Genomic DNA, 20,407 nt, shown 5'->3' with positions numbered 1-20,407 from the left:
AGGAAACAAAACTTAAAGTTAAGCTCTGAATCATCAACGATTTAGCTCAACCAAAGTCTTTCATTTTCCATTTACATCGTTTCCCTCAAGCCGTCAATTTCTGATAAATCCTCAAGCTGGGTGGCACTAACAAGGATTATATTTTAAAACCTTCTTTAACTTTAAATCCTGTTTAGAAGTTTAGTTTTTACGCTTAACCTTGATTAAATGTAATTTTGTCCAAACAAAAAATGTAGCTCCAGTTTGAGAACTAAATGTTCTTTATAGGAGATTGGGAGCATTTCTATTGCCTCCAAATGGCTCTCAAGATGGAGACGGCTGAGCTGTCAGCTCAAAGCTAACAGTGCGAACAGCGCTAACAGTGCAAACAAGGGCGACTGCTAACAGTGTTTACCTGAGGGGGCACCTGAGGGTGGGTGCTACGCTTCCGCGTCGAGGCCTTTGTTGGCACCGTCACGCACAAACGTGAGCTAAAAGCACGCACGACCGGCTCAGCTCTGTCAACAAACAACCCAGAAGCTCGGATAACAACAAACACACAGAGGGAGAGGGTCTTCTCTCTCTGGTCAGGGCGACATCACTCCATTAAACCTTTATGTAGACAACATCTTATTTAACAGCTTTAACTTCAAACCTAGACTTGAGTTGGTTTAACTTTTAGATGGACGTTTTTTTTTCAATGGATTGGGTGAATTAATAAAGTTCCCTGAAGAAAGTCAAGGGTTAACCCGGTTGAGTTTTATGATCCTTCCGCTGAATTTCTATCGAAATACAGGTTCAGCTGGGAAACTATTCACGAGCTGAATAGAACGATTGGACCATCTGCTTTTGCTCTTCTCTGAAAAATGTTGTCTGCTTTTCGTTGTTTTATCTTTTGTTATTTGGCCATATTTTGGAGAAACTAAACCTTCCCTGCTGAGCCATCATGAGAAAGGTTATACTAACAGATGTGTGTATCTTATAAACTACTTAGGTCTCAACAGGCATTACTATTTTGTTTAAACTTGCATAAACAGAGATTAGTTTAAATTGTGCAATACATTTTTTTAATTTAAAATCTGGATTCACTCATTTGAAAACTAGTTTTATTAAACTCTGATGTGTAAAGAAAGCTTTATGGTAAAACCACAATTCCTGAAGCAGTTGTCTGGAGCACAGAAGCCGGGGATCTCCTAATAAATATGAAGCTCCCTCTTCTTATCACAGACACATGACATCACAGACGACTTCAGCTTTCAGCATAATGACTGTGAAGACATTATTACTTCCTTGTGGAAAGGAGGCTCTTTCACTGGGATGTCAAGGCGCAGCCCTGATGAGTAACAAGCCCAGACTTACCTTCACCTCACCCTCATCATTAAAGCCAGACCAGAGGGACAAGTGAAGATCACAGTGATGACTCATCAGAAACAACTAATTAAATAAGAGTCACAGAAACGGCCCAACTGCTTATTTATTTATCATAACACTGGATGTTTTGTCATACTGCAGGTCTGCTTTAGATATGCATGACCACTGCTCTCAGGGGAAACTGGGCTCTGGTTCACGCTGAGATCTGCAAGGAGAGAGGAAGTGAAGAGGTGGAACATCTGGACTTCATTTGTGTGCTGGAGGAAAAGTCCAGAAATAGGATTTAAAAAAAAAAAAAAAAAAAAAAAAAGGGTTTTCCATATTAATCCACAAACCATATCCATCGTTATATCTCTACACTGAGACTCTCCACTCTTTATGGGCATGTGACGTTTCCACATGTTGTGTCTCTTGCGTGTGTGTGTGTGTGTGTGTGTGTGTGTGTGTGTGTGTGTGTGTGTGTGTGTGTGTGTGTGCGTGTGTGTGTGTGCGTAAAGTGCGCACGCCTCCCCGACGCTCAGCCCCGTGGAGCTGTTGTTCACACAGAGCAGCCAGGAGGACAATCAGACCGACTGCTGGATTAGACACACAAAAGAGAAAGTGCTGTCTCAGAATAAAAAAAACTCTCATTTTTCCCTCTTTTCTCTCATTTTTCCTGGTTTTTTCTCATTGAAGGATCACAGTTTTCGACTGATCTCCAAAAAGGTTTCCGCGGTGGCGCACAGACCGGTATGGATTTACCAAAGACTAGACGAGACACGCCGTCTGGTCCAACACCAAAGTTGTGATTGTCACTGCTGGAGAAAGGGAAAGCTCCCAACTTGGACCCAACATTTACGCACAGTGTTGGCCCACATGTGAGGACATTTGGAGACAAATACTTTGTCGGAGCGTCTTTTTCCGCAGCTCTCCACTAGGATCTCTCATGGGGTGAGTAACTCAGAGTCTGTGTGACAGTGTTGCATGTGCTGCAGCAGAAACAAAAGGATCTGATGTGTCCAAATGTGCTTTTACGCGAAATGAGTCGATTCCATAACATTCATGATCTGTGCGTAAAAGGTGAACCGAAAGTCTCCATTGATCAGAGTCATAGTTCATAGTCTTGAAATGTGTCGTTGGGCGACACACTTTGGGCGCAAAAGCAAAACACTGCTGCAGCCACAGTGTGTGTGTGTGTGTGTGTGTGTGTGTGTGTGTGTGTGTGTGTGTGTGGGTGTGTGTGGTGGTTTTTCTGAAGAGCAGTGGTTGTGGTGTTAAATATTAACACGCAGGTCTATCTATATCTGTCCTGATCATGCATGGGTACAGTATCTTGCATCACATGTTGTCTGTGCAGCTCTTCTTGGAGGTTGGGATGAGATGCATGCACACCAGGCAGCCTGCTGTGCACCCCCCTCCTCCACTGACCCCTCCGATGTTGTTGGGGCTTGTTCATCCGTCACTCTAAAGAAGGCATTGTATTGAAAGGATGTATTAATAAGACAAAAGCCCCCATTATCCCCATGCACCGTAGTTAATCTCTGGGAGCCGGAGAACAAAACACACTGCACCACGCTGTTGTCAAAGATTTAGCCTGGGCAAATATTAGAAGAGCAATCGGAATAGCTGTTGTTGCAAATATCTGTATAAGTTTATATTGTAACATTACAGTGTTTTGTCAGCCCTGCGCTTCATTCCCTTATCAGCACTATAGGACCCGACTGACCCAACAGCAGGTTGTTTCTTGTGTCTGACAGAGTAAACCCTGCAGAGAGGGATACAGAGGTGTCAGCAGTGAAGCCGTGAGGCATCCTGTTGTGGGAGAATCCTCAAATCACAGCGAGATAAGGTGATAAGGAGAAGGAACTGATGTTTATTGCCCAGATAAAGGCCCCCCATCCATCATCCTCTATCCTGTGGACGCTCTGGTTCAGTCTGCACGCTGCATGCTGTGCTCGTTAGCAGGCGCTCTGAAACCTGTGGCCGCTTTAATTTAGCCAAGATGACGGGGCGAGAAAACCAAAGTGTCAAATGCACACGGATGCTGCAAAGCCAGTTGAGTTAAGACTAGCAAACAACTGTGATAACATCATAAGTAGGGGGTCGGAGAGGAAGCTCGCTCTGCAGCATTCAGAGAGGACTGTCGAGTGTTGAAGGCCCTGTCAGCAGCTTCATTGATGCTGGTGTTGTGAGAGAGCAGCTTGGTTTGTTTTGGGGGGTGCACTGCCACTTACGGACTCAGATGCTTCTCCCAGCATGCATTGGAGAGGCTGAAGACGGGGCATGATCCAACCAGCAGGCCGGCCCGTCTGCATTTGGCAAATGTGACATCATGGCTCATTGCATAAGAAGAGAAAATCCGCCACCCCATCGGGTCTGACCGCTGCCAGGCTTCCTCACACTCTTCACCGTCTTTGATCAGGGCAGCTCCAGGCACACGCAGCCCTTCTCAGACATGCTACAAGTCTTTATAGAGGGATTTTAAAATCTATAGCGCATGCAGACTGGCTCAGTTCAGCCGCCCATGACATCATGAGTGTGTGTTCTGTGGGGGGCTCAGTGGCCCTGCTTTCCTCTAGAAGACGGTAACCGGACCCCTCTCAGCGGGGACTTCCAGGGACAGCATGAGAAATGAGGACAAATAGAAGAGCTGAATAAATAAATAGAGGTAAAAGAGCATGGTCGTATAAATAAATGAATGGTAATTCAGCGGTGGGAACTGGATTTGCGGGACTTAAACGAAACAGGTCACCAGGGGGGTTGAGGGCGGGTGGTGGGTGGTGGGTGGTGGGTGGTGTCGATCTCTGAAGGATGCTCGGGTTTCAGCTCAGGCCTGAGAGCGGGCTGCTCATAGGAAGCAGCGAGAAGGGTTTTCCTTTGGGAGACCTGCTCCTCTTTTGTTGTCTCCACTCAGCACTTTATTCAGCCCGATAGGAGGGGTGACAGCACTGTGAGATCAGAGGAGCGGCCCGCCAGAGGGTCCTCCGGGTTTCACCTGCTTAAATGAAACCTGTCAGGGGTCACTTCATAACTTTTAAAGAAGAATAGGAGCCTTGGCAGATCACAGGAGACAATGCACGTGTCCATGCATCCGGGCTTTTTTTTCTAATAACAGTAATAGCGTTCTGCAGAGAGCCATCTAGGTTCTAAGGAGTTCTTGCTGGTACTCCCCCTTGAGCTGAAAAACACTTTCCTTGGGTGTGGCAGCAGGAGCAAAATAAACGCCTTCTGTTCGAGGCTGCCGAAGCGCAAGTCACAACACACAGCTGACAGCATGCAGCAGCTTTCACGGCCAAGAGCTGGGAGTGTCTCAGATCAGAGGAGCAAATATGGCATCTGCTTTTTAACCCGTGTTGTAAACAGGAGCGCGAGTAGGTTGTGTCACTAAAGCCTGTTTGCCTGCAGGTAGAGGAACACACATGCACTATCTGTCTCTCCTTTGAAAAACAGCTCCTCTTCTTGTTGCTGTCGGTGCTGCTCTGATTATCTTATAAACATTTATATTAGCTGATATTTGCTGGAGCTAGGAAGGCGTTTTACCCAAATGACAGAATCCATCAGCTTTAAAGTCTCCTGTTACATTCCTTTTTCCACTAGAAGGACTTGGACAAGCTATGAGACCCCCCCTGACCGACGCTGATGCTTGTAGCAGCATGCCAGGATCTCCTGACGCTTTCTGGGCTGCTCTTCTTCTGTCACATATCAAGCTTAGACCGGCCCCTTGTTCCAATCTGCTGCCAGTTGGTAATGATGCTGTAAATGGTTTTTCGTTTAGCTTTGACAGGCAGTTTTTCATTGTGCAACGCTTACGCTCCACAGACAGGAACTGTATGCATTTCTAGGAGACAATGACGAGCGGTTTAAGACAAGGTTCCTGATTTCTGCTGCGGCTTTGGACGAGGTCAGCAACAATTTGCAGCCTCTCCTTAGGTTGTGCAGTTTGATTTATGAACTGGACTGGAACGACCTTGTGCCGTCTGTTCTATAGCAGCGGGTTTAATCAGTGCGGTCATGTTGCGGTTTCCTGATTTCTGGTCATTCTCACCACTCACTCTGGAGCCATCTAGGAGCAGGTACACATGAAGATGCTGAGGTTTTTCTTCTCTCTTGGAAGCCTTTGTTATCCAGTCAGCTTTATTTGTGCAGCTGGAGAACTCAGCAGGATTACTTTAACACCCCACATCCCCAGATCCAGAAGTAAGCTAGGGACAGTTTTCTTGGATTTTGAATTGCCCCATGCAGCCAGTTAATTTAGTCTGGAACTGAAAGTTAACTTGATTGCCTCCTGATGAGCTCTGTCAGATTTCCCCTAATCACTGGCAGACTTTAAAAATAAGGCCAAATAGCCAACTGTTTATCCTGTTTATCCTCGGCTTCAGTCTTTCCAGGCTAAAAGACACGAAGGAATTAAGCTCCAGCCAAACACCAGCCGGGTCACGACCGAGGCCAGACTGCTCCATCGCAACAGACGGATTGAGAGGAAGTGGATTCTGTTTACTCAAAATCAATGTGACAACTGCTCAAACATGTCCATTTCAGATGAGTGTTGTTGAGGTCAAAGTCAAGTAGCTGTTGTCTCGTAGCCGCTGAAAGGCTCAGCCACAGAAACACTCTCAGAAACACTCTCTGTCCTGTTTGTTAGTTTTGAAAAATGTCCCTCGGCAAAAACCAACGCTGCATATAAAGCCAAGTCATTTACAATGGGGCCTTTGCTTTTAAAAATGTTTTACTCGTGTTATGTTGCCAATAAATAAAACAGGCCTAGTATCCCTCCAAAACTCTAGAAGGTTGAAAAACCCTCGGGTCTCTTTTCGTGCACATTCACTGGTCTTTAAATGCAGGTTGTATTGGCCCTGCAAAAAATACTTTTACAGTTTAAGATACAAAGTCCTCATGCCAGAGATCGCAATTTATGTTTATTTTTCAAGACATTTATTTTCTCTTCGAAGCAAGAACTTCTTACATTGTATAAAATATAGAAGAACAACTGTGGACTGTGTGGACAAAACAATGTTCCCTCTCCAGGCAACCGTGTTTTTCTCCAACAACAGAGCCGTGTTTAATGGATGTGTGTTGGCCAGAGGAGTCTGGAGTTGTTTTCCTACGCTGGACCATGAGGAGACATGGAGAGCCTCCATCAATTCATCATCTTATCAAGCAATCGGGGCGGCTTTGTGCCCCCGTGTGTCTGCCTGTGTAGATGGCATCATTTATCATTGTGCAGTGCTTTGCTTTGCCACCAGCGACAGTCTGTCCCTGAGATGACTGTCTGTGATGATGCTCACTGCAACATCAGAGAAACAAACATGGGATCACATTTACAGTAAACCCTCCACGCCACCAAACACACGCACAAATGCATGAATATACATCGTCATGTCCCGTGTTCATTGGCACGTAATGCAACAAATGACTATGAGCGCTCTCACGGCAACCGCGTAGTTTCCAAACGAAGCAGCAGAACTTGAGAAGGGGTGGAGTTCAAGGTGTAGCAGCAGAGTAGAATAGGAGCAGTGAGCCAGGACAAAAGAGATGTAAAAGGAGGGTTCAAAGCCATTCATCAGGGAAGAGCTCATTGTAAAGAAAAGGACATGGGAAGGTGTGAGAGGGGAACAGAAGCTGAAACTTAAAACAAGCTTCTTTTTTTTTTTCCAGTTTCAGACTTTATCTGACTTCTCGCTTCCTCACAACAGCAGAGTATACGTGTCTGTGTTAAGGACGCCTGTGGTTAACACTTACCTACAAATGCATGAACAAACCCGACAGATTTTTACAGCATTTTCATGTGTGGTTTACTGCTTTTCTGAGAGTTTTTTTTTTTTTTCCATGCAGAGGAAACCTCAGAACAGTTTTTACATGCATGCTGCAGAAAAACATCCATTTGTTCTCAAGGGTTAGTGATAAGGATTTTAAGTGTTATTATCAGTCAAGCTTCATGGAACATCAGACACATTTTTCTGCAATGACAAGAGGATTTGGGACACAGTTCTAAGGAACTCCAGAGTTTCCTGAATGGAGGGCTGATTGCACCGTTTGTGCTGTAATGAAGTCTTTAATAGGCGACTATAAGAACATGTCTGACCCAGATGTGTGCTAAATAAATCCCTCTTGATGTGCTTTTAATCACCTCTTTGTGGCCTCGTCTTTTGATCTCTGTGGTGAAGTTTAAAATATACGAGCGGAGGTGGGGGGGGGTTTCAGAGTGACGACGACGCAGCTCTGAAACTCAGGGAGCAGCATGAAAGACAGATATGCAAAATAGAGCGATATGAAAATGTGAATAATTTGTAGGACAGTGACTTAAGTTGACAGGAATGGTCCGAGGGTGAAGGTATTACAGTAATTGCCTCTCAGGCGCCACCCTTGGAGATTCCCCCCCCCCGCCCCCCCAATGGAGCAGACTGGGGGTGGGTGGGGGGACTGCCGGTCATACGGGTTATGGCTCCTCAGGCTCTATGATGCCCTTTTTTTTTTTAACACAGCTCTTTGTTTCCGGCTCCTCTCACTGCCACTCTAAGAGCCACATGAACAGATGCCATAAATAAAGAACTGCAAAGTTTCACAAGATGAACTGACTGAGGAGGGAAACAGAAAACAACACAAGTCACTTTGAAAAACACAGGAAAAAACAAAAAACTGACTGAACTGTGTTGTGGACCCCTCAGAAGAGGCTGAACCCAAACTGTCAAACCGTTTGACGAGCGAAAGGGTAATCCCTAATTAAACGAAGAAACCCCCACGTATTGAGGACACCCACTCCATTAATATCTGGCAGCTTATAGGCTCTAATGAATCATGTCTGCATAATAACAGACAAAGAGAGAGGAAGGTTTGCTCTTGGAGCTAAAATTAAACACAGTGTGAAAAAGACGAGGGAACCGTTTTCATGTCGTTAAAAAAGGAACTGATTTCTTCTTTGCCTCATCTATTGCCATGATGCAGGTATCATCACTCTGATGCAAACTTGTAATACTTCTCTATTTTTTTTGTCCTAAAAAAGGATGTAACGTCTGTATGTCTGCAACACAGCCTGGCAAACGGCGGACATTTCTTTGCCAAGGATTTTTTTTTTTCTGTGTCAAATGGGTTGTTTCCCCTGTTGAGTTCCTCTCCCAGCTAGAAACTGTGAGATACTGCAGGCCCCCATCTCAAATATCCCAGTCTGTTCCTCCTCTAGATCGTGCAAGTCACAGCGTGACACTGAAACAGGCTCTCTTCTTTCTTGTGTGTACTTCCCCTTTAAACCCAATTTGTCTAGTGACTTCATGAGCTGCTGGTGTTTCAAAACAACAGATCCTGATGACTTACTTGCCTGTATTTCACTCCTCCATCCTCGTCCAGTGTGTGAAATCACTGCCAGAATGTGTCAGACTCTTTGCCTCGCTGGTTTTCCCTTCCCTGATTTCCAAAGTTTATCAGTAAACATCTGAAAATATCTCTATACTAAAACAGTAGAAAGAATAACAATGAGTGCATGCTTGGCACTCTGAGAGTAGTAATATTGACTGTGGATTGCTTAAGAAAACCACTCGCAGTGGCACTTCTGTTGAGGTCTTGAATTGAATGTATTTCTACTTTGGGTAGCTCACTGTTGTACCACAATAGGAAGTTGAGGTAGCTGATGTGAGGTATGTTTTTGAACGTTCTTTTTGCCAGCTGTGCATCTTCACTTCACTGTTATCAGTGAGCTTGTCAGCAGCGTGGCGTGTAACAGTGATAACAGTGACTGCTTAGGATAAGATCAAGCCTTCAAGACTAGACGATGGTTCTGGGTTCATTTTGATCTCACAGAGACGACGCTGAATGTGAGCCATTTGAAGGACAAGTCATGTCACAGCTGCAAACGATAATCATCTTCGTGCCACATGACAGTGATACTGCAAACGTTAATGCTTTTTTTCTTCCTGGAAATTGACTGTGGAAAATCAATAGTTAGGCTGTGCTGATGTGAAAAGATTTCCCGCTCGGAGCCGCAGGGCTCAGCGACAGCCAGAGCAGCAGAGAGACGCTGCAGCCACCTGCCAGCCGACACAGGCCATCGCTGTGTTTTCTCTCTTTGCACAGCGGCACTGCGAGGGCCAGGCATGACGGACCGAGTGTGCAGCGGCTTGAGACGGCTTCGAGCAGGGCTAGCCAAACTTCTTTGATTGTGGGTGGAAAAACATAAGGGCACAGGCCAAACAACAGTGAAAGTGTAGTATTACACAAGTTACACTGTAAAAATAATGTGTTTCTAGACCAGAAAACCCAATGTACCATAAAATAACTACTAAACAGTTTAACATTTCACATGGTCACTTATTAATAAAAGTATTTCTGTATCTGCTGCTCTTTAAGTTCATTTAACATAATTCAGTTATTTTAAACTCTAATACAGTGCCCACTTAATATTATGTTGATGTAAATGTAAGATTTAAATCTGTCTAATAATAAGCTGTAACAAACAGAACATAGTGTGAAAACTAGGATGTGAAACATTCAAACCATTATTATTATTTATTTTTAAAAACCCCTCTGCTTAAATAAGATAGTGGTGTTAAGACAACGTCATCACTGATAAAGTTTAAGAAACGGAAAAGTGAAGAGAAAACTGTGGGTTGGCATCTTTCAGTTTAGTCATTTCCTGATGCGTGGTAGCGGTGGTGAAATTTAGTGGCGGTTAATAGGTAGTTGTGTTTTCTCTTGTGTGACTGGCATGTCAACACGGGGGAAACTGTCAGACCGCATTGCTGTGCTTTGGCATTTGGAATTTTCCTCCAAGATGTCACAACTCTTCTGCTGAACCCCCACTCAATACACTCATGTTCACACCTTTTGGTTTAAGTCGAGTGACAGACATGGAGTAGAGTTTGAGTTCAGAGACTCAGAGGTTTTTACCTTGAAACAGGATTTTTAGCTGTTGAGCTCACATCCTCCATCACTCCTGTGCCAGCATTCACCCTGAAATACTGAGTGCTGGTTACTAACGAGACCCCCCAGAATAATCAGACTGATGTTCACTACTTTTGTTTAGTTTGAACAGCTAGCACCGAGTCTTTGTCAAGTGGGCTCAAAGCTCTGCGGCGTTTTGATGCGTTCACTGACCTTTTCTCTCTCTACTTAAAATCTATCCTGAGTCAAATGAAATCACTGGAACAGGCAACATCATCACAAAAAAAACATGATGTTTAAATATGTTATTTCATTTTATTCTCCACAACCATCTGGAGACCCCCTGATATTATTTAAACACAAGCAGCAGAGGGGAGAAGAAAAGGTGTACAGTTATAGGAGAGCCCCCCCGAGATTAATTATTCACCGATACCTCCAACAACGGTTGTGAAACTGAACAGGAAATAACAAATCAGCAGCAGATGCTTTGTGTGTATCCATGACGGATTACCTCGTGACTGAGGTCAATAAATCTCCTTAAAATGGAAAATGGACATGATGAACTTTTTCATATTTTAGTCCAAACAAAGAGGATCTTTGTGTAACAGTCTCATGCTGCTGCCTTTCTTTCTTTTTTGAGCAGATTCTGTGCTGTGAGGGAAAAACAGTCCCTGACTGTTATATCGCAGTTGTTCATGATTTGTTTAATACACAAGATGACATCTCGAAGATGATAAAAAATACATGCAGCCCTACAGAAAACACATGTTTTCAGTTTAATATGATATAAAACAGAGAAAAAAATAAAATATACATATCCTGGAGGCTGAAAGCAGCATTTTCTGCCAATTTCGTATGCGAAATTACTTTAACAATTATTTATAAAAAAAACTAAAAACAGGCTGGATTAGTGCTCTGTTGCCACTACAGCGGCCTGTGAGCGGAGAGTGTGAAGGGCAGATGGTGTAAAATGAAGTTACAGGATGTTTCAGACCACAAACTGCTGGGATGATTCTTGTAGGTAAACAAACATTAAACACATTTCAATGCAAACAAGATAAGCCGCAAATGTTAACTGTCCAAACACAAGGTTAGCCGTCCGCTCTTATCTCAATGTGCATGGGAGATTGTACGAGTGAGCGAATTTGTGTGTGTGTGTGTGTGTGTGTGTGTGTGCACAGAAACGTGGACATGCATGCTGTGTGGAGAGTTAGGATCTCTGTTTTTGTTTTAAGTGCTTTCCCCCAGAGAAAGCAGTGTGTGACAGGGAGCAGGTGATGTCATGGGGCAGCGTTGCCTTGGTTTTTAGTGAGCAGACGTTGTGCTAATTGGGGCTTATCAGGTGTTTCTGGAGAAAAAGCACCTGAGGCCTTTGTGTAGCCGTCAGTCCCATGAAGGAGAGGGGAACTCTGTCTCTTGTTCAGGATTAGGAGGAAACCAGAGTCAGCTTTCAGCTCCATTTGAATCATCTTGTGGAAAATCTATGCAGCTTTTAAACGCATGCTTGCAACCGTATGTGGTTCTGAAAAAACAGTTCATGAGAACATCCACCACATAAGAGCATCTCTACATCAATTCTCTGATGATAAGAAACTGCAGCTTTGGTGATAATGAGCTTCTCTCATCTCTCTGATAGGATATCCTGTCTCAGGTGTCTGTCTTGTTTAACTTCCTTTGTTTCTGAGGCAACTTATCTGGAGATTCACTGTGAAAAAGTGACAGGATATAATGCTATTTGTTTTGCTGCAGCCTTTTTACACCTTCATCTACATCACAGTTGTTCATGAAACCACAACATTCACTCATCTCTGTTCCCGTAAACAAAGAAAATCTAAAGTATGTGGGATGCACATCATCTACATACTTCAGCATATTTATATAATGTTTAAATCATAATGGATAACGTTATTTTAGCTTTGAACAATTAAAGTTGCATTTAAGTACATGGATATGCTGTCCCAAAGTATCACTTAAAATACTATAGTAGTAGCAGTAACAGTTTACTCAGATCTACTATTAATAATGAGGTATGCAACCTAAATATTAATCAATTATATTTAAGTTTAATATATCTTTAATGCATTAGTGTTTGCAGGTAATACTTTACAACATCTGATGCACAATTAAAGTATATGAACTTTAGAGCAGTGAACTTTGTACCGACTCTGGCTGCAGAATTAAACTTTTTATATTTTTATAAACTATTGTACTAAATTGTACTCAAATATGATTCAGCTCATAGAATACTACACTGCATACCTAACAACTGTACTAGTAGTATTCATTTTACATTTTCTACTTTTCCGTTAACATACTGAAGTGTAGTTTTTGGGGGTTTTGTGCAGCCGCAGACGACTCCTTGTTGTTAGTGAAGAAAGGAGCCACACGGTGTGACATTTTTTGACGTCGTGTTGTGTCTACTGTGGAAGTGTGACAGTGATGTCTGGGTCGAACACAGGGTGCAACTTTGACGACGGGCGGGAGAGGGAGGGAGGGAGGGGGAGGGGCTGCTGCTTCTGTCGACCAATCACCATGGAAACACCTGAATGGCACACGGGCGGCAGGTAGAGGGGCAGGGCGGGGCTGCGGCGAGACAGTGCTGTCGGCAAACCAGCCCGGCAGGTTTCACACACACACACACACACACAACACACACACACACACACACACACACACACACACACACACACACACACACACACACACACACACACAAAAACACACACACACACAGAGAGAAATCCCTCTGATGACAGATAAGGACAGGAGGTGACGGGACAACCTCCACCTGTCTGCTCAACATGTACGAGAGCAGAGAGAAAGATGAAGCAGACGCTGGTGTGTTTTTCTCTTAGCAGTCGAGTGGGCTGTGGAGATACGGAGCTGGCTGACTTTTCCAGTAATAAACCATTAAAGGCTGAAATAATGTAACCTAATGTCATTACCCTGGTGCAGCTGGCACACGTGCTCAGCCTCAAGCCTCCTATTTATGTCTATTAATGGAGCTGGAAAGGATGGGGGGTGCTGCCCTGATACAGCAGGTCTGATAAGGGATGCTGGACTGTAAATACATTTCAGTTATGATACAGCTGCAGCAGCCAAATGGAAGTGACGCTCCCATTATTAAGGCCGAAGGGCAATGCTATCCACACTGAAGGAGACTATTGTTCTCTGTTCCTGCTTGAGGAAACAGTGACCTGCTTATTGCTGGCTGTGTGTCTAACCTGGGGAATGCTGTGCTGCTCTACTCCATGTCTGTCACAATTAGCCAAGTGTGTGTGTGTGTGTGTGTGTGTGTGAGAGAGGAAAGATTTCAGTGCACGAGCAGTGTGAAGTCCCGCGCGGTGCATATCGACACATGGATGAGCTTGTGGACGTCACGGTGATGTCTCAGATTCCAGCCTTTGTGTCCAGATGCCGTTCCACATGCATGCTCTCCGTCCGGCTTTGTCTCGCCCCCCCCCTCGCCATCTTTCAGTCTCCCGGGCTTTGAGTAGAAGCCCAGCAGAACAGAGACGAGGTTCAAGCCCCAGTTTCCACTAAAGGTTTCCAGTTAAGATTGATCTGCAGGAGATGAGCAGTGTTGAGTTTCCTCTGGAGCTGGATCCTGCAGACGGATCCTGTTGCCTTTGACAGGTTGAAGACACCAGCTCCTCCTCTAATTAGATTTCCAGAGCCTCCAACTTTCCTTTGTTTTGGTTTGTTTATAGGGTTTCTGCCTGAGAGAGAGCTCTGTGGGTAATTTGAAGCCACATAAGTGGTTCACAAGGTTTTTGTTTAACGTGTTTGGCTGCATCATTATAAAACTTAACACTTCATCAGGTCAAAGGTTTGTTTATGTATTCAGACTATATTATAATAATAAAGTGCACATAAATCACCTTGAGACATAATGTCATTGTGTGAGTTTGTAATACCACACAATGTGGAAAGTATTTACCGTAATGAATATCTAAAATTAAGGCTGCAACTACATTTATTTTCATTATCAATTTATCTGCTGATCAATTTCTAGATAAATCGATTCATCGTTTGGTCTTTAAAATGTCAGTAAACTATGGCTGCACAATTGGAGGAAAACACGCCAAACTATTATAAACCCGTCTTCAATGCTGCCTTTCTGCTGCTTTAAATATTCTTCTTAAATACAGCAACTTGCTTTATGAATAAAAAAAAAGAAAGGAATCTATTTCAAACCAATAAAATAATTATAGTTACATTTAAAAGTGCAATTTTGTACCTGTACTCTCTTTCAACTAACTCAAAACTTCCCTGACTGTTATATCGCAGTTGTTCATGATGTGTTTAATACACAAGATGACATCTCGAAGATGATGAAAATACGTGCAGCCCTACAGAAAACACTGAAAAAATATGCCTCCTTTCTCAAAGTCAAAGGTGAGCACAAAAAAAAGAAACAGGATTTTTCAATCCGAGAGCATTTATAATTTGAAGACATAGGGAATTACTCTGTTAATGTGAATCAGATGTGTTGTTTTTTCAGTCCAAACCAAAATTATTTTCAGTTTAATATGATATAGAACAAAGAAAAGAAAAAAATCTACATATCATTATGCATGAAAATTACTTTAACGATTCTTTTTCAGTCAATCAGCTCTACTTAAAATTAGGATATGTCATACAAATGGTGTATGATTTTAACCAAAGCCCATTTCTCATAAAGTCAGAGAAACTCCATCCTCCTCTTCTGGGGCTTCTGTTTGATTTGCTGTTCTCTTGTGTGAACTGGTTGGAGGGGTTCGGGATGAGATGAGGAGGTCTGGCCGATCCAAAAGCTATGTTGAAATTTCAAGAGGTAGCTCGCTGGAGTGGAAAGGTTCGCTAACCCACAACAATGCCATGTGTTGACAGCCGAGTGTTCGGACAGGGTTAGAGGAATGTCCCTTTGTCTGAGCAGCAGCACTCACAGAGTATTTAGTCTTCTACCTGAAGATGGCCTCTGCCTGCACAGGTTCACCAGCCCAAACATAGGGAAGATCTTTTTATGATAAATTGCCTCAGAGTGAATTTAGGTTTTTCTTTTTTTACAATAACATACAACTCACTTGTGAGCCACTGGGTTATTACTTTCCATTCCTTTTGGACCGCAACAAGCTGCAACTGTTTCCTGCGTGGGTGTTCAGTTTGGAATTCAGTGTGTTCACCGTCTTTAACTTTAAATGTGAATGCCAGCTCTTCATTTTGAATCTGTTATCCATTTGATTTAATATTGTGTTCATTTTGGAGCTCTTGTCTCTTTCTGTTCCTCCGCTCTGTGACTTGAAGTGTTTAGTTTCCGCTGTGCAGACTGAGGAGCAGGTTGTTGCCTGGTTACGTTGTTGTGACTTTGGCGTGTGCAATGCTTTGCTAAAAATGCACGCTTGCTTTGTAACAGTTTATTTCATGAGTGCAAGTGAATCTTCCCTGTGGGTAACCCGGGCCTTCTCTTCCTTTCTGTGTGTCTTCTGCAGGTGACCCACATAGAGCTTAGAGTCGTGACTGTGGGACCGTGTGGTGACCGGCCCGGACCGTCTTCCTGTCCACTCCTTGAGGGTAATGATTATCGGCTAAGACGCTCTCCACCACTCCTCTGTGTGAATGAATCTTTGCCGTAAAGCCGCTGTGCTCTGCCACCCTGTCACAATGAAGAGCAAGTACTCCCAATACTACAACCAGAGCCTGATCCCCTCCTACTACGCCTTTGCTAAGAACATGACCACGCAGGATCTGACTAAAATAATCGAGAACAAGAAACAGCTCACCACCCTCAACATCGTCATCGTGGTCCTCTGCACCATCATCATCCTGGAGAACCTGCTGGTCCTCATCGCTGTCTGCCGAAACAAGAAGTTCCACTCCGCCATGTTCTTGTTCATCGGCAACCTGGCGTTCTCTGACCTGCTGGCGGGCTCCGCCTACATAGCCAACATTTTCCTGTCAGGGTCGAGGACCTTTGACCTGATGCCGGTGCAGTGGTTCATCAGGGAGGGTACGGCGTTCATCGCTCTGGCTGCTTCAGTCTTCAGCCTGCTGGCGATAGCGACGGAGCGCTATATTGCCATCACCAAGGTCAAGGTGTACGGCTCCACCAAAACGTGCCGCATGTTCCTCCTAATCGGAGCCTGTTGGGTCACCTCCATCCTGGTCGGAGGACTCCCCATCCTCGGCTGGAACTGCATCAACAACCTCCCAGAATGCTCGACCGTATTGCCGCTCTACTCTAAGAAATACATCCTCTTCGTTGTCACCATTTTCAGCCTCATACTCCTCTCCATTGTCATCCTCTATGTGAGGATCTATTTGATTGTACGCTCCAGCCACCATGAGGCGACCAACTCGCCGGCCTACGCCCTTTTGAAAACGGTTACAATAGTGCTGGGCGTGTTCATCATGTGCTGGCTGCCCGCTTTTATCATCCTCCTCCTGGATTCGTCGTGCAAGATACAGTTCTGCCCCATCCTCTCCAACGCAAACATCTTTTTTGGCTTTGCCACGCTGAACTCAGCGCTTAACCCCGTGATCTACACGCTGCGCAGCAAGGACATGAGGAAGGAGTTTCTGCGTGTGTTGTGCTGCTGGGGGGTGCTGCAAAGCGGGCGGCCGGCCGACCGTTGTCTGGTCCCTCTAAAGAGCTCCAGCTCTCTGGAACATTGCACCAACAAACACGAACACCAGACCACACCAATCATGCAGAACTGTACCACTTGTGTTTGATACGGTGCAAACACATCAGTGTGTGTGAGTGAGAGAGTGAGAGAGTGAGAGAGAGAGTGAGTGTGTGTGTGAGTGAGATAAAGAAGAGAGGCCGTGCTGTGATAGAGTGATGTTAAAAAAAGACACTCTGGACTGAGATGCCTGGCAAGGTTACAACGCGGCCTTTTTCTTATTACAATCAAAATTGTGTGACTTCACAATCAGCATTCAATCGTGTAAAAACACAAAGTTTCAAGAGGGAACCAATTCCGCCGGAGGGAACTTTCAGAAATGTGAAAAAAGCTTTTTTTTATTGGTACTCTCATTAATTAATATGTAGATGCAAAAACCATCGTCATGTATATGCCTGTCGTCTCGTTTTTTCTTTCTAAACATGTTAACCCCTATTAAAAGCCAAAAATAGAAACGTAGCATGCATTATATCAGAGTCATGGTGAGTTGTTTTGGTCCGTTCAGGAACCGCAGCAATGCTAAGCTGCACTTTGTAGATGACTTCAGACATTGTTGTCATTCGTAAGGTTTGACCACATGACTCTCCTGTACTGATATGTGTGAACAGCTTCTCTCACCACTGAACTCCACTGAATCCAAGTTACCACGAGTGCTCCCTCGACTAAAACCAGGGCTATATATTCCCCATATAACCTTGCTTAAACCATTTGATTAACTACAACAAATTTACATAATCTGCTTACATTTAATGCATGACATTCTAATTTATTTGTAAGTGCTAAAGTACGTATGATATATTCCAGCTCCGGCTTCCATCACTAACACCCCTTCCCTCATCTGTCCTCATAATCTGTCCCTCTTGCTTTTACTGTTGTCTTTTGTATCTTAACAGTTTCCGTCGAGGAAGACCTAATCAGAAAGCACATTTCCTGAAGTGAGTTGGCACTGATTTCATTCAACGTCAGCTGTCTAGCAGCTTTGTCTAACGGGGCCGGTGTCCCGACAGTGTTGTAGCAACGTAGTAACAATGTGCTGTCTCTGTTTGTGCCTTCCTCTTGGGGAAATTAGGCTGAATGTATGTATTAAGTGTTTGGGGCAGGCGCTCCATTGTTGACAGTATTATTGATCATCACTTTTTAATTACCAAGTCATTGACGAGCAGAGAGAGGGTTTGAACAGGGTAGGTCACTCTCACTGTGAAGTCTTAAATAGCACCATGAACAAAAAAAACAATGTTGTGAACATCCTGGTTTGATTTGCTGGCCATATGCCTTGTGCAGCTAAAGATGTAAACACGTCTCGTCTTTCCAAAGACCCCTGTCCTCCCCTACAAAATAGGAGAAGATCCGGTTCCTAATGCACAGAGGGAGAGGGGATCTGCCCTCCTGGGAGGTCACCTTCATCCCCACCTCTGACATCCTACAACGTGTCACTTCCTCCTGCAACAGGAAGTCCTGTTTTTCATTGTCCGGTTCCTGTTGTTCAGGGTTACACTAACCGTTTTCCTGTGGACACAAATTTAAGACTCTTCTCTCCCGCAGTGTTTCTGATATTGACATTTACATTTAGATGACCAAGTAGAAATGGTGAAAAGCACTTTGGCAGCTTCAGTGATGTTTGCTTTCCCCCAGTTTTTTTCAGATGGAAAGGTGTTTTTGTACTTGTCCCCTCATTGAGTTGCTTTACTCTGTGATGTTTTATAATAAATACATGAATAACTATGTATGTTTGTATGTAAGTATGTATGTATTTTTGTACAGTATGTATGATTTGTGTTGTATGAAATGTCTCGTGTGCAATAGCCTTTTGTGTCCAGTAGCACGCTGCCTGTGTTAAATCGGTACAATCTGAAACACTAATGTAGGTACATAAACGTTTTGTTAATTGCATTCCCTTTTTTATAAAATAAATGAAATACTGAAAGAAATCTTTATGTGTGTTTGAGTTTAACTCTGATTTGCAAGGGACTTAATTGCAGCTGTGACTTCTCTGCAGGTCCTGAGACGCCTCCCTATTGTGCCTTCATCTGAGAAATATTCTAAATGGAGCATTTAATCCAAACATGCTCTGACATGGTCAGAAAAACACTAGCTTCAACATGAAAGCCAGAAAGTATACATGCAAATGCTGCTTGGCCATTAATCACGGCTCTCTTACCTAATCAAATTGTTCAATTGCTTAAAGGCTAAAGCAAGACAGGGCTTTGGTGGGAAGCTGGGCAGAGAACAGGGAGGCTGGAAATGGGGTGTGGTGAAGAAGAATGTCTATTTGTAAGATAGTTTGTCTGAGAGAAGCATAAAGAAAGGCCCCGGGAGAGGTTTTCGGGGTGAGGGGAGAGACTGACTTATAGTGGCCTTGGGAGAGTTGGGCTTGTTTCCTGTCAGACGTCCAGGATTCCTGGGTGGGAACACTGGCTGAATCAGCCCCAGGAGGCTGCGCTGCTGGGATGTCTGCCAAGTCTTTCCAGCGCCCTGCAGGATATGACATCAGACTCTGAAACCTGTAGGTGAAGTTGTATATACAAAAACATTTAAGTCAGCACACAAGACAGATGTGGGTTTGTCCCTGCAAAAAGAACACTTATTTATCATCTCCATTAGTTTATGTAAATATAACACACACACACACACACACACACACACACACACACACACACACACACACACACACACACACACACACACACACACACACACACACAATACCTGGAAACTTAAATGAATCACTGCTTAATTAATTACCTCATAGGTCATAGATTTAATTTATGTGACTGGAACTGACGGAAATTGTGGCCAGGTTGGATTTGCATGTACAATCTGACAGAGAGAAGATTCTCAACCCTGATTTGACAAACTATAAAAAAAAAAAGATTTATATTTCCAGATTACTGATGACATAGTGCCACCTTGTGGTTAAATGGGCATATAGCAACATTTGATGATATTTTGTAAAAAAAAAAAAAAAAAAAAAAATAACCACAGGTATACCAAATAAAATCATCTGTATTTACTTATAAAAGAGAGAGACAAAAAAAGCCCCATTATGGATTGGAAATAATAAACATACTGATATATTATAGTAGCAAAGTGAGTCATTTACAGATGTTACCCTGCAACACACAACCACTCTATTGTTCACTTCAAGCACAATGGCATCTATAATATATTTATTCATATATATATACATATATATAAGCTACATGTGCATATTCATCTCAAATGCAGACATTTATTGCCATTCTTGCTCATTAGTAAACAGCATTCAGATTACTTCCGCCTGGTCAGTCGTTCAAAGCATCTAGAAAAACAGTAGGGGGGGAGTCAAAATAGTTGTATTATTAAATAAAAACAATTTTTAAAATAAAACAACCAATTTATCACCACTTGTGTTTAAATAACATATTTATCACATATAAATGGGTTTCATATTCAGATGATGTGATAATAAGCGGGTGGAAGAGTCCACAGAATGGATGAGTCCACCCGCGCGTCCTCGAAGTGGTACAGTCCACAACACCCGGGTTTCCGCGCGAAAAGACGGC

At 43.5% G+C, this 20,407-nt stretch overlaps 1 protein-coding gene across 1 annotated transcript; it reads left to right on the top strand.

Annotated features, from left to right (window-relative positions):
- Positions 1-1,892: 1,892 nt before the first annotated feature.
- On the top strand, positions 1,893-18,771 carry s1pr2 (sphingosine-1-phosphate receptor 2). The gene is made up of 2 exons (XM_054606930.1): positions 1,893-2,280; positions 15,672-18,771. The coding sequence occupies exon 2, from the start codon at positions 15,799-15,801 to the stop codon at positions 16,912-16,914; it is 1,116 nt and encodes a 371-aa protein (XP_054462905.1). The 5' UTR covers positions 1,893-2,280; positions 15,672-15,798; the 3' UTR covers positions 16,915-18,771.
- Positions 18,772-20,407: the final 1,636 nt, after the last annotated feature.

This window comes from Anoplopoma fimbria, chromosome 11, assembly GCF_027596085.1.
Source record: "Anoplopoma fimbria isolate UVic2021 breed Golden Eagle Sablefish chromosome 11, Afim_UVic_2022, whole genome shotgun sequence".
Lineage (NCBI taxonomy): Eukaryota > Metazoa > Chordata > Actinopteri > Perciformes > Anoplopomatidae > Anoplopoma > Anoplopoma fimbria.
This window is presented reverse-complemented; position numbering and strand designations above follow the sequence as displayed.